Below are 15,693 nucleotides of genomic sequence, written 5' to 3' on the forward strand. Positions count from 1 at the left end.
TTGTCATTTTCACTCTATTTATGTAATTTAAAAAGTATGATAGCAGGAGAACATGAGCCATTCCAAGCAGGAGCTGCTAATGTCAGAGATTGTTATCTTTCACAAGATAGATGGTGTCGATATCTCTGAATCTAAAGGGCTTGGAAGTTGTGTCAAGTTAGATTCAAATTGCATCTAATATATTTTCTTTACTCCCTCTTACATTCTGGTTTCTATCTTAAGCCACAAAGCAGTGTCTCTGCTGTGACTTAGTTTTACAAGCATAGTGGTGGCACTGGTCTGAGTTACCCTCCTGTCTGCAGCCTCAGCCTTCCCTCCTTCTATCCCAAAAGAAAACTGGGTTATTAATTTAGGATGAGGCCGCTTTGTTTAAACAGTATAGCATTTTCCAGTTGCTCATACATAATATATCCAACCATACTACTCTTTCAAGTGTTTTTGATTACTGAACTTAAAAAAAAACTTCTACTGAAATTTATGAAAGACCAAGGGGGCACTTATATGCTATAACTTCGCATTTCTATAAGAGAAAAAAAGTTTTGGATACTGGGGAATTTCAGTAGTTGAAATTCAGTGTATAACTCCAGACAACATATGCATTTCAATAACATATGAAATAATATTAGAAAAGGAAGAGTCCTAGCTTCAAAATAGAAATGCACTTGATTTTATGCCTCATATAAAGAGATATGTATATTAAAGTGAGGCTTAAATAAGGTCCTTATTTGCAATAAAAATATGTTGGAATTCAAGTAATTTTGTTTACTAATGACCTCTGATAAAGATCCAACCAATGACCAAAACAAAACAATTTAAAAAAGAAATATATGGTAAATTTTCACATTTTTTATTGTAGTAGATATTAATTGACATTTCATCTCTAATCATTATTTTAAATAGAGCTAATTTGACTGATTCTTTAAAAAACATGTTAAGATTCCTCATTTGGGGAATGTAGTCCTACATATTCCATTGATGTTTCTATTTTTTAAAATATTCTGCTTCTCAAATTCCTTCAGAATAACTGGTAAGTCATGGAAAAAATGAGGATCACTTTCACTTGGTCAAACTTTGTTTGTGGTGGTAAGCAAGATGACATTATTCACCATTTGTGGTTATGAATGACCATTGGTTACCTCCAAATTCAAAATTGTCATCAAAGGCCCCAAACTTGCCATCATAAACATTTTTCTATAAACAATATGGAGCCACTAAAGGTGAGTTTAGGGAAGAATTCAAAAATATTTTCCTTAATGGCTGCATATTCAGAAAAATTAAGCATTCTTTCAAGAGGGAAAACTTCGAAAGGAACACACTTACTTGAATGTATGTTTTAATATTTAAAAATCTATCACATTATTTAAAGTTTATAGGTTAACACTAAGTACCGAACACTAGCTAATGACAAAGCAAGAAAGAAAATGATTAATAAATTATAAAGTTCTGAGTATATGTGCATAAAATGAAGACCAGCATGATCCAATACCAAAACCAGCAATCAAATATTAGAACATTTTTGGGGGCCAGCCCGGTGGCACAGTGGTTGGGTTTGCATGTTATGGTTCGGCAGCCCAGGATACGCCAGTTCGGATCCTGAGTGTGGAGCTATGCACTGCTTGTCAAGCCATTCTGAGGAGGTGCCCCACATATAAAGTAGAGGAAGATGGACATGGATGTTAGCTCAGGGCCAGTCTTCCTCAGCAAAAACAAAGAGGAGGAATGGCAGCAGATGTTAGCTCAGGGCTAATCTTCCTCAAAAAAAAAATTAGAACATTTTTAATTAGGATGATTGTCAGATTTAAGTTGTCAAAGATATTTTGAACTTAAAAAGAAAAGAATCAGAGTACCCTTTGATTAATGAAGCTATTTTGTGCATCGAGAAGGAAGAATGTATTTGATTTTTATAAACGCATGTGTCTTAGTCACTTTCACCACATGCTAATAGGTGTCCAATCTCATCTCAATTCTTCCTATATTCATAGTTCTGAGGAAGGGACAGAGACTCAGTAATTTATTATTAGATTATTCTAGAACTACAAAACACACCAATTATACATTCACTAATACCTATTCCATTTTAATGATGTTATCCCAAGTTACTCTGTAGTTTATTACATGAAAGAGTAAAAATTATAGCGAGGATGAATAGGTGGGACACAGAGGATTTTTATGGCAGTGAAATACTTTGTATGATGCCATAATGATGGATACAAGTCATTATGCATTTGTTCAAATCCATAGAATGTACACCAAGACCAAATCATAACGTAAACAATGGACTTTGGGTGACTATGATGTATCAATGTAGGTCCATCAGTTCTAACAAATGTACCACTCTGGTGGGGGATGCTGATAATGTGGGAGGCTGTGAGTGTGTGGGGGCCAGAGGTATATGGGAAATCTCTGTACCTTCTGTCAGTTTTGCTACAAACCTAAAACTGCCCTAAAAAATAAAATCTTATAAAATAATGAATGATTGTTTTGAATTATACCATTAATATCAGTGTTACACATTATGTTATTCTACCTTAATCTGCCAAATAAATATTTTGCAAAATTTCAGAAAAGTGCCTACTATAAAGTATGTGAAAACGGAGATGGTAAAGCAATAAAGGAGCTCATTTCACGTCGGTAAAGAACTTCACAATGCCTTTATTCTGTTACACTATAAAAATAATCTCTACCAACTTACTTAATACTTCTGATTGTGAATTACAATGTTTAACCATGGTGCTATACCACCTCCTCAGATAGTGATAGAGACAGTGACCTTAGCGTTGGCTGGTAATCTCACCCAGGCCTCTCCGAGGGCTTAGACACATCAAGAAACATACACTCCTGACATTAAAATCATGTCATTAACATTTCTTAGGGATGATAATAGTGTTTGAATAGATGTTCCTCTTTTCATTTTCCTAGTTTTCCACCTTTTTTGGTAACCTGGTCATGGAAATAACCAGATGCTATAAATAGACATGTGGAAAACAAGTGGTTGATTATTCAAATCCACTGCCAGTATAAGTTATTTTGAATTATAGACGACTAGTTTTAAAATACTCTAAAACTAATTTCACAGTTTTGTCAAGAATTCCTTTTTGTTGTTCCTTTCTAATGCAGAACCTGATTGACTGTAATACACTAGAGATTATCAAACTAGGTATCCATCTGGAATAGAATTTTCATTCTGTAGTTTAGAATATCAGACTAATACGTGTTATGCTGTAGTGACTACTGGAAAAAAGACAAGGGTATGGAATGGAATGGAATAGAGTAGAATAGAAGAATAGAAAAAGAATGGGAGGGAAGGAAGAAAAGGAGAGAGAGAGAGTGACAAGAGAAAGGAGAGGAAGGGAGGAAAGGAGAGAGCTAGGAAGGAAGGGGGAGAAGGAAGGAAGGCCTGGAAGAAGGAAAGAAGGCAGGAAGGAAGGGAGGAAGGGAGAAAGGAAGGGAGGCAGAAAGGAAGGGAGACTTCACAAATGCCTTGGGTTATTTTATCTTTCCAAAAAGGGTCAATGATACATATATATGTGAAAGTTCTTCTTCCCTGTCCCCACCCCTAGTTTAATTCTTGTCATTTCCTTGAGAATGAATCATAATTATACAGTGAAATCCCATGCTACCTACTGCTTTTTTATGGTCAACCAGACTCAAATTTGTTGAAGATTAACTGCCACTGAATTTCACGATTAGTTTATTGGGATTAAAATATTGAAGATTGCTTGGTTTAGGACATAGAAACTTGTTTTCTCTGTGAGGAAGAGATATTTAGTGGTGATTTACTACTTTCTTCCTTCCCATATTTGTTAATTTTTTTTTCTTTTAGCATCTCCGTTTTCATATGAATGAATATATAACCTGCTCTCTTCTTTTCAGGTCTAGATGTTGATGGAATATATCGAGTTAGTGGCAATCTGGCAACAATACAGAAGTTAAGGTTTATTGTCAACCAAGGTAAGTGACTTCTTCACTTCAGATATTTTTCCAGTATTTTCATCTCTACCAATATTTCAGATTCTATGATGTGTGTATTATGAATACTTAATGATAAAAGATTTGAAAAGAGAATGAGAAAGTTGAAGAAATCAAACAGTTATCACCAGAGAGGCAAAAGAAATCCAGTTTACATGGAGATAAATACAATAATGAGAAAGACAACCTAATAGTTTATGTGAAATAAATAATGAATGGAATATAACAAACTAAAAATGGAGAAGAAAGTAATAACATAGTAAAAGAAAGAAAAATAACCCAGCTTTAAAAAGTGTTACTGTCATATAATAGACAATTTAATGTATGTTGATAAATGAATGAATAAATGAATGATGAAAAATTTGAGTCAAAATCACAGATGTTAGAAAAATACATAATAGGTAAGTAAAAGAACTAAACATTAGGAAATGTGTATTTCGTTAAAGATTTACAAGTTAAAACAATAATGAGATCCCACTACACACCTGTTAGAATGGCTAAAATCTAAAACATCAGCAATACCAAATGCCGGCAAGAACATGGAACATTGGGAGCTCTCATTCACTGCTGGTGGAAATGCAAAATAAGACAGTTACTTTGGAAGACAGTCTGGCAGTTTCTTATGAAAATAAACATATTTATTATGTTTTTATGCAACATGGATATTCTTACCATTCTACCCAGCAATTGCATTCCTTGGTATTTACCCAAATGAGTTCAAAATTTATGTTCACACAAAATGCTGCACACAAATATTTGCAGCAGCTTTATTCGTAATTGGTAAAACTTGAAAGTAATCAAGATGTCCTTCAATAGGTGAATAGATAAACAGTGACAGAAAGAAATGAGCTATCAAGCCACTAAAAGACTTGAAGGAGCTTTAAATACATATTGCTAAATGAAAGAAGCCAGTCTGAAAAAGCTATGTACTATATTAGCCCAACTGTATGACATTCTGGAAAAGGCAAAACCACAGAGGCAGGAAAGAGCAGTGTAGCAGAGGATTTGAGGAGAGGGAGGCATGCATAGCTGAGCCCGGGGGATTTTTAGGGCCATGAAACTATTCTGTTTGATATTGTAATGGTGGATACTTGACATTATACATTTGTCAAAATCTATATAATGTACAACACGGAGTGAAACTTAGACTAAGGACTTTAGTTAATAATAGTATATCAGTATTGGCTCATCAATTGTAACAAATGTACCGCACTAAAGGAGGATGTTAATAATAAGGGAAAGAATAGGGGGAGGTAATAGAGGGGCTATATGAGAACTCTCTGTATTTTCTGTTCAGTTTTTCTGTAAACCTAAAACTTCTCTTTAAAAAACTATGAATTAAAAAATAAATAAATAAATTAGGAAATGTTGAAGAAAAACAAGGAGACTAAAACATCACAAGGTGTGTTATAGATCGTTCATAGGTTTAGAATCAGAGAAGTAGGGTAGAACCCACTCTCTGCTTGCATCCTTGGCATCGTATTTAATCTGTCTGTGCTCTGTTTCTTGGTAAATCTGAGATGACGTGCGCAGGAGAGGATGGCAAGAAATGCCTTGGAAACATTTGAGAGAATTAAATGAGATAACCTGTGGCATTCTCTTAGTAACATAACAGACTCATGGTAGCTGTTCAATACATGTAAGTTTTCCTTTCACTTAAAAACAGTCAATGGTGACTCTGCCTTCAGGAGAATTTACACAAAGTCTTCCTACTCTGGCTTCCCACCTGACGTCTAGCTAGCTTCAGATCCTCTGAATTTCCTTCACACTGCATTCCTAACTGTACTCCCATGTTTACTTACTGTGGTATTTTTGATGTTTTTGCGTACTCTCTTCTTTCTGTTCTCAAAATCCTCCTATCTTTTCCTTCTCATCCCACATACACAAGCAGAATTCCCGCCTGGTAGATTTCTCCATATTCGTCAAGGCCCAGGTTATAAATAATCTCCTCCAGGAAGCTGTGACTTTCTTCCGGTCAGATTCCTTTTCTATGTTCCCATTTCACCGGATAGTTGAATTTTTGTTGTTAGTGCCATGGAGTTGATTTCAACTCTTAGTGACCCTGTGTGCAGTGGAGCAGAACCCTGCCAGGTATTTTTGAAATATCTTTTCACCTCCCAGTGCTCCATCAGACAGTGCTCCGCTGCTATTCATAGGGTTTTCATGGCCAACTTTTTCAGAAGTGGGTGACCATGTCCTTTTTTCTAGTCTGTCTTAGTCTGGAAGCTCCACTGAAACCTATCCCCGGAGGGTGACCCTGGTGGTATTTGAAATAATGGTGGCGTAGCTTTCAGCATCAGTTGAATTTGCAGTAGTACATATACATCTAACTTCTAAAGTTCCATCTACTGCAAGACACAGAGATTTGATGCCATCTTTTGGAGAGAAGATTATCGAACGTACTCAGTGATTATATTTCAGAAACATTAATGTTTGAAAGTCTTGGAGTAAGAAAATAGGATACTGTTGGAAATATCTGTCTCTTCCACAAATATCTATACATGTGAAAGGGTAGGACTTGAATCATCCTTGTATCTTCCCCATTAACCAATAGTAGTCCAGCCCTGGGTCCCCATAGAGGGAATTCTTAATTATATTTGTTAAGTATTGTGTGTACGTGTGTGTGTATGGAAAGGAGAAGTATTAATACTGAAAAGCAGTAAATTCTCCAGCAGTTCAACTCGAGTTGAAGCACTCTTTTAAGCGTTGACTGCAGTACTTTTGGCCAGTGGCGACATAATTATTCTTTCTGAGAATCTCTATAACTGAGAATCTCTACAGCTTTGCTTGCTCACTAATGTAAACCTTTGCCTTTCACAATTACTCTCCTTCCTGGGCAGAAAAAGAACTAAACTATGCCTCACATATTCACATTGGCCCCATTAGACTGAACCAGAGTGCCTCCTCTGTGGGTAAAAATTGGGTAAAAGAGCCCCAGCCTCCTTTTCATTCCTGTTTATAACCAGCTAAAATCATTCTTGCAATATATTTCATGCTGAAACCATTTCCTGATTGGGATTCTAGACAGCTGGGCAACACATTTCTTCTACAAAGAAGAAATCTCAAAACAGAAGCCATGCTAGAAACAAACACTAGTTGCATTTCCTGCCTTTAAAAAAAAATTATGCTCAGCAGTTTGAAAAGGCAAAAAAAATCTGCAATGAAAATATGAAATCTGTCCATCTCGTCTTTTGCAATCCAAACTTCAGCATCCTCTGAGGCTGTGTAGCTGCTCATGTTGCCATGAGAGTTGACAATGTAAAGCTGGACAGAGGCCTGAGTTGGTATCTGGTAGCACAGAATTGTCAGTAAACTGTCTTCCTGGTTTATAGCACTGTCAAAATGCAACACACACAACACAAATTATGCTACATTAGGACCTTTGATACTGGTGATTTTGTCCAAGTTGTATTATGGAGTTTTTTTAATTAGATGATAAAAGAAATGCATATATCAACCTCTCTCAAATTTTGCTAATCAGACTATCCTTTGAGTGAAATTTCTGGAGTGGACCCATAACCTTGGTGCTAAGACCATACTTTCCTCTCCATCTACACACTGGTTTCTGACAGCAGAGCTGACTTAGAAGAACATCAGTGCAAAGAGTCTGGATACAAAGAGGCGGAATTAGTAAATTGTGGCCTCCCCTCTGAATGTGTATGTGGATGAGCAATGAAATAAAGTGACAATGCAGTGATAATTCCATGAAAAGCATGAAGTGATATGTGAAGACAATGCATCCTTTTTTCTATTCGAAGATGGAACATAAATGATTTTTGGCATAACATCTTTGTATTAATACCTTTTATCTCCTCGTGTTCACATTCTACAATGTTTCCTTCTCAGAAGTTTCTAAATATACATTATTTTTTTTGTTCTTTTGGTGAGGAAGATTGGCCCTGAGCTACATCTGTGCCAATATTCCTCTGTTTTGTGTGTGGGACGCCACCACAGCACGGCCTGACAAGCAGTGTGTAGGTCTATGCGAGGCATCCGAATCCATGAACCCTGGGCCACTGAAGCTGAGTGTGCAAACTTAACCACCAGGCCAGCCCCTAAATATACATTTTTAAAGTGAACAAACCCCACTCATCATTAGCCTAAACAAATGAAAACCGATTTGGAGGATTTTCAAGAACAGTTCCGTTGCACTTCATGTTATTTCACTAACTTTCTTGAATGCTGTAATCATCGGCAATTCTAAATACACCAGTTGAATGATTCAGTTTGTTTCAGTTTTCAGTTTGACTCACTAAATCTGTAGGAACTGGGTACCCTTATTATACTTCCAGGTCAGATGGCATACAAGTTAAATTCAAAGCAATCACTTTTGAAATGCACTTCCTAATTATAACTAGTAATGATGACAATAATTACTATTACTATAAAAGTAGCTAAAATATTTTCATAATTTATTATGTAGCAGGCACTGTACTAAGTGCTTTGCTTATGATATCATTTAATTTAATCATTTCTGCCATCCCACAGACTAGGTATTATTATTGTTCCCATTTTTTTTTTTTAAAGATTGGCACCTGGGCTAACAACTATTGCCAATCTTTTTTTTTTTTTAAGGGTTGGCACCTGGGCTAACAACTGATGCCAATCTTTTTTTTTTCCTGCTTTATCTCCCCAAACCTCCCCCCCATACACAGTTGTATATCTTAGTTGCAGGTCCTTCTAGCTGTGGGATGTGGGAAGCCGCCTCAATGTAGCCTGACGAGCGGTGCCATGTCCGTGCCCAGGATCCGAACCCTGGGCCGCCACAGTGGAGCGCGCGAACTTAACCACTCAGCCACAGAGCCGGCCCCAATTGTTCCCATTTTAAAGATGAGGAAACTGAGGCTCAGAAATGTTAAATAATGTCTTAAAGTCATACAGCATGTAAGTGAGGGAGGTAGGGCTAGATCCCAGGTCTCTGACTCAGAGCCTGTGCTGAAAACCACTGCCATAATTTGGCATTTCCCATCCATTTACTGTTGATTACCTCCTTATAAAAGTAGAGATCAGTCTTTTTATGATACACACTCTTATTAGTAACTTTCTGTTCATTCCCTGGTTTCCAGTATTGGTAAGTGACAAGTACTGCCACAAAAGTTTGGCCAAAACTGCTAAGAAAGAGAAATGCCTGAGAAAACACCAAACATTGCAGTTGTGAAGAAGCCTGGGACTGCCTTTCTCTGCAGGGGTTTCTGTATCTACCTTTGGGCCAAGAAATTCCTTTAGCACGTTATTCTGTTGCAGCCTTTGGGAAAGGCATCAAGGATTCTCGATTTACCGGGCTGTCGGTGCATTAGCGAGCATGCTGCCTTGTTTGTTCTATTTGGTGACAGATTTCAGTGACATTTTGTTGATGCATCTCTTACACTCTATGAGGACATCCCCCAAAGAAAAGTAGTCCATGACCTTAGATGTCAACCTGCCATCAGCCTGTGACACTACGTTGATTCTTCAGAATGATCTGTGACCTGATGGTTTTCTCGCATGGGGGTACTTTTGCAAAGAACAGACTTCAGCATTGAGGATGCTGCATGACTGTCTTGAGAACTTTTGACAGTGGGCCTTGGAAATCCCACCAGGCTGAATTCCCCCTCCTCCTGACATCAACACTCTGGTTTGAGCTGCCCACCTAGGCTTATTGCCCAAACTCCAACTTCAGTTCAGACTCTCTTTTGTATTACTTAGATATTCTCTTTCACCCTTTAAAAAAGGGAGAAGAAAGACTGGCATCCTTTTTGGAAAATATCAACTATGAAGCTTCCCAAGACTATGAACCTATGGGAGAACTATGAAACACTGTGGAAGAACTGACTGGGAATTTTCCAGACTGGTGTTTCTTAGTACACAGTAACAAATATTCCCTCCAACCATTTCTCTGAACTGGAGGCAGTTATTTCTTACAAGGATTTTAGACACGTTTTCCATATATAGAAAAAAAATTTAAACGAAGATTCTTAGGGACACCCTCCTTCACTTTTTCACACCCAGAGGAACAAATATATAAATGACATAAATCTACATGGCCAAGAGTCTTAATTGGGTGTGTGGGTGTGTGTACGTGTGCGTGTGCATACGATTGTGTGTGTGTGTTGTTTTAAATGGAAGAAGATTTTTTCCATTAATTTACAGTCTTGCACTTTGCATATCTTTATTCGCCCAGATCTTATTGGCATAATAATCCAAATTAAATATTGGCTTAAAAAGATGAATTTGCTTATTATTGTGAGCATGCTAAGAATAAGCTCCATTGAAAATAAACTATTAGAGAAACAGTTTTGTGTTACCAACTATATCTAAACTGCTTTTATATAGATTTGTACCACAAAGCAAAGCAAAGCATTAACTTTAGTAGCTATCCCTGTGCTTTTCATATTATTTGCAGCATCAAAAATTGAATAAAAGAAGAAGAAAGAGAAATAACGTGAACAATTGGCAGTTTCATCATGAAATAAGCAATTGGATGAAACAGAAAAAGATCTGGAAAAGGATTTCAAAACTTCTAGTTCTGTTCTTATAAAATAGCCCTTGTATCAAGTCCGTTCACTTTTCTATTAAGTGAGTTTATATTGCCCTCTTATTATTTTTAAAATGAGGTATTTCCTTAAGCCTGCTTCACTCCCACCGCCAACCACAGCAACAACAAAGCAAACTGTGTTATTTGCTTTATTCCATTCCGCAGGGTGGTTTTTGGTAAGTCAAATCATTGATATTGCACCTTTCTGGCTTCCATGTGACAAGATTATCTTTTAACAATGATTTATTTTTCCCATTTAAGCTGAAAGGATCACTTGATCATAAAAGAGCCAGACTCTAATGTCGTTCTGGGCTTCGGAAACTTTCTTAGACCTCATTTTTCAGCTACATTGAGTCAGTGAGCTCAAAGACTATTGATGGCAAAACTTGTATTGCTTTCTAGCTGCTTAAGAAAATGTGTTGTCATTAGTAAAGAATGCTGAACACGGAAGCAAAAACAGTAAGCTTTTCACAGTCATGTACATTTTATGTAGTTTTTACAAAATGTCCTAATAATAACTTTATGAATACTTTCAGTCACTAAAGTACACAAATTCTGGCTACTTATTTCAAAGAAAAATTATACCATGCACTTATTGTGAATTGTATTTTATAATTCACTATATGCCAAGCAATAAGGAGCTGACCTAAGGCTGCAGTGAAACAATTAAAGCCTGAGACTGTCTAGTGGGAAGAGAGTACCGGATAAGAATTGATGGAACTGCCACCTTATCTTGATTCCGAGCTATTTGTCAGTCTAATAGAAACTGTTTTAACCCCTTTGAATCACAGACTCTTCATTTCCAAAATGGGAATAAGAATGAAAATGTGAGGACTTTAAATTCTGAATCAGCCAAGTAATAATTAGTTTTCCCCTTAATTAAGATGACAAGTAGTTAGATGAAATCAGATCAATATTAGTTTTCTTAAAAATAACATAATACTAAATATTAATAATTAAACATGGTTTTTGGCTTCCACGTGATTGAACTTTCCTTGATGATAATAAGATTTATTTTCTAGGATAAAATCCCAAATACAGGAAAGCTTTGGAGATTCTCTGCTATCCAATGATTCGTCTCATTACTAGCCAAATTCATAGGACTTCTAGGTTCCTAGACACAAAAGAGAAATTTAATTTTATGTTTTCAATAGGCTTTTGGAAGATTCCAGATCACAAAAGAAAAGCCTTATGTTTATTGGAAAGGGTGAATGAAGTCTACTGAAATTTTAGGCCCTAGTTCAGCTGTGGCTTTTACATATAGATTTGGTCATTGAGTCCAGAAATTAAATCTTTCAGAGTTATACAATGGCAATCCTCAAGAAAACCTCCAAGAATATTTATAAAAATTTGTTATCATCATAAACCATCATCACCATCAGAATTAATGAGTAGTTATTAAAAGTTAGTGGGGAGGCCAGCCCAGTGGCATAGTGGTTAAGTTCACATGCTCTGCTTAGATGGCCCAGGGTTCACAGGTTCAGATCCCTGGTACAAACCTAGCACTGTTCATCAAGCCACACTGTGGTGGTGTCCCACATAAAATGAAGGAGGATTGGCACAGATGTTAGTTCAGCAACAATCTTCCTCCATCAAAAAGAGGAAGATTGGCAACAGATGTTAGCTCAGGGCCAATCCTCCTTACACAAATAAATTAATTAAGTAAGTAAGTACTTAATGAAAATAAATAAATAAAAATTAGTGGGAAAACACACCAAGCTTACTTCCACTCTGACTATGTTCTATAGCACTTGTTCCCAATTCCGACTATATTTCAGAATTATTTCGGTTATCTACTGCTGTGTAATAATATTACTAACAACTTAGCTGCTTAAAGCAACATGCATTTATTATTTCCCAGTTTCTGTGGGTCAGAAGTCTGGGTATGGATTAAACGAATCTTCTGTAAGACTGCAATCATGGTGTCAGCCAGCGGTGGGTCCTCATCTTGAGGTTTGACTGGGGACAGGTCTGCTTCCAAGCTCACAGGATTAATGGCAGGATTTCGTTCCTTGTGGGTTGTTGGGCTTCAGGCCTCAACATTACTGTTGGACAGAGGCCTAGTGGACCCTTCCATAGGCCGTCTCACTACATGGCCACTTGTTTCATCAAAGCGCTGAAAGAGAGAGACTGCTAGGTAAGGCAGAAGTCATAATCCTGTGTACAGTAATCATGAAAGTATATCCCATCACTTTGGCTGCATTCTGATGGCTAGAAGCAAGTCACACTGCTATCCATCCCTTAGGGGAGAGGATGACACAGGGAGGCTCATTTTAAAGAATCAGGTAGGGGAGCCTTTTCAAAAGTAGAGATTTTGGAGCCCAGTCATTGAAACTTTGAGGTAAAAAGTCTGGGGTTTGACCTGTATGTATGTATTTTAAAAGAAAAACTACCCAGGTGAGTCTAATGCATAGGTAGGTCTGGAAACCTCTGCACAATACCCAGCTAGTTTTATTCGGGTTCTCTAGTGGAGACAGGACCTAGAAGCTGCATGACATAGGAGGTTTAAGTGTGAGAAAAGCAAAAACACACTATGAGCACTCCTTTGTTAACCAATTTTCTAGTGATGGCAGGTTTTGTCTTCGACTATTGATTGATGTAATAATGTTCACTAACTTTTATGAACTCTGAGTCATGATTTGGAGTATAACTAAAAAATGCCAGGGATGTAACCTGTATGTTATTAGTATGATTAAAGTTACTAACATGTTTTTTGCAACTGCAACCAATGTTGTAGCTTCTGGAATAAATGAAAAGGAAAGACATTTTACCTAAGGATTTGCTAAAAAAAAAAAAAAAAAAAAAAAAAAACAAAGGAGTCAATGATATTGAAAAATGTAACGGAATCATGCTGATGCTGATGATAGCTAGCATGTCACTGAGTCCACTACATGGCAGGCACACAAAGTTAGAGATACCTCCAATCCTCATAACAGTTTGCAAGGTAGATCAATTTTATTATCCACAAGAAAACCGCTGTTCAGAAAGGTTAAGTAACTTTTCTAAGGCCACGAAATTAATGTTATGAAGCCAGAAAGGTGAATCCATTTAAAACTTACTCCAAAGAATGTAATGCTGGTTGCTGGATTAAGTTTACCAAAGGGGAGGAGGTAGAGAGATGTTTTCTTCTTTTCAACTGCAAAGAATCAAAAACCACTTATTTTCTTTGTGAAACTATACTTCGCTGGTGTCCAGCCTATGGGACCCTTTTATAAGAGAAAACCTAATTTTAAAATGTCCTTTTACTAAATAAGCCCTAACTGCTTGTGACTTCATAAAGAGTAAGAAGCTTGATTCATCTTTATATCCTTAACATAGCAAAGTACCTGATACTGGATGGACTAAATAAAGATTTGTTCCTACAAAATAAAATAAGAGAATGATGAACTTCTAGTACAACTCAACTATATATCGAATGATCTTATCTGTACATCATGTTAGGTTCCATTTCTTGGATGTCTCAGTAAAGAAAACTCAAGCTGTATTTTACATTATATTTTCTTCCAGGCTCATAAATTAGTGCTTGATTTTAGATCAGATAAAAGAATCATGGGGCAGAAATGAAGAGTCAAGAATCCCATATCCCCATTCCCTGCCTCAATAAGACAAAGCTTGAGGAGAGATGACTTACTGTTCCTCAACAAAGTGTTATTAGCAAATGGCCAAGTCAGGCATGATACTGGGAGGAGTGCTATACCTCGGCTTACCGTCTTGGTGCTCCAAAACATTGGGAATGACTAAGTAAAGAGAAAATTAGAATTGGATAAATAGCGATAAAACTATATTGCTCTTGTTAATCCCATGCACTGGATTTTGAATCTTGAAAATACGCTTTTGTTTTTGTTCACAGGAAGTCTCTGTTGCTGGTAGTTACAGCTTCAGTGACTCACATATATTTATATAGCACCTCTTTTCCAAGGTGCTCCATGTAGTTTAGAAGTGTTTCCTAAAAAAGTGTGCTATAGAGAAAAAAAGTATTCTCATCACCTCAAAGCTGCTTTTGAAAAGGAAGAGTAACGGGTGCAGGGTCAGGAAGCTGTCTTCTCAGGTCCCCGTGCACACCCTGAAGATATGCGTCCAAGTTTACAAATGTAGGTGCTGAAGCAATGCTCAAATGAAGATATGAATGACTCAGAGTCATTCAGACTTCAGAACCCATTCTCCTTCACGCTCTTACATTCATGGGCCCACTGGAGAAGGAGTGGCAGGTGTCCCTATCAGCTTTCCTCCTCTCTGAGAGCCCTAGCGCATCAGGATCAATATGGAACTGGGAGGTGAACTTGATAAAATAACATTTTCGTTTTTACATCATTCGTTAATTAACAGACACTTAAAGAGCTCTGTATGTTGCAGGCAACTACAGGATGCTGGAAATACAGCAGCAAATACAGCAAATGACATTCTCATTGACATACAGCCTATATTTCCATGGATATTCCAATCCAATATCTAAGACTGGTTATTTGTTCACTGCAAATTAGTGAGAAAATACTAGGATCTGCAGGCCGCCAGGTTCTCCTTCCTTCCTGTGTCTCTGATCTCACCTTGTACCATTTTCACATCATATTATTTTCCAGCCACCCTGTCTTCCTTCCTTCCTCAGACATATCAAGCCCATTTCCTTCCCAAGGCTTTGCCTTTTGTACCTGCCCACCTGAAACATGCTTCCTTCAGACCCTCACAAGACTTACTCTTCTCCACATTCAAGTCACCTTCTCAGTAAGGCCTCCCTCGACTAACACATCTGAAACAGTCCTCCACTCTACCCGCCCAGTCACTCTCCATGCCAATATCTTGTTTTCTTTTCTTCAGAGCACATTCTGTCTGAAACTGCCTTGCTTCTTTATTTGCTGCTTCGATGCCTGCCTTCCTCCTCTACACTGTAGCCTCTTACACGAGTAAAACCTTGCTTGTTTTGGTCACCAAAGTATCCCCAGTTCTTATGGCAACTGGCACATAATAGCCTTCAAATAAATATTTTTTGAATATGAATTAATTCAATAAGTGAATTAATGAATAATGTTGGACCCCACCCTCCAATGATGGTTAGGCCCTGATCAAAAGGTAACTTTTAGCTTTTAGTACCAGGAAAAAATACAGTCTCACGAAAGAAAATCTTTAGAATTTGAGAGTATCTGTCCAACCAGTCCAATGAACCATATTCTTCTTCCTACCTCTAACCTCTCACCTCTCACCTCCAACTGAGGTCA

The 15,693-nt window shown here is 37.2% G+C and overlaps 1 protein-coding gene across 2 annotated transcripts in view; it reads left to right on the forward strand.

The window, feature by feature from the left end:
* The window catches only part of ARHGAP15 (Rho GTPase activating protein 15), a 606,459-nt gene that overhangs the window by 403,344 nt on the left and 187,422 nt on the right, over window positions 1-15,693 (forward strand). For both annotated transcript variants that reach the window (XM_046657907.1, XM_046657908.1), the window contains exon 11: window positions 3,874-3,951. In XM_046657907.1, the coding sequence (XP_046513863.1) occupies window positions 3,874-3,951 (78 nt within the window). The remainder of the gene's footprint in view (window positions 1-3,873; window positions 3,952-15,693) is intronic.

The sequence above is a fragment of the Equus quagga genome, chromosome 4 (assembly GCF_021613505.1).
Source record: "Equus quagga isolate Etosha38 chromosome 4, UCLA_HA_Equagga_1.0, whole genome shotgun sequence".
Classification (NCBI taxonomy): Eukaryota; Metazoa; Chordata; class Mammalia; order Perissodactyla; family Equidae; genus Equus; species Equus quagga.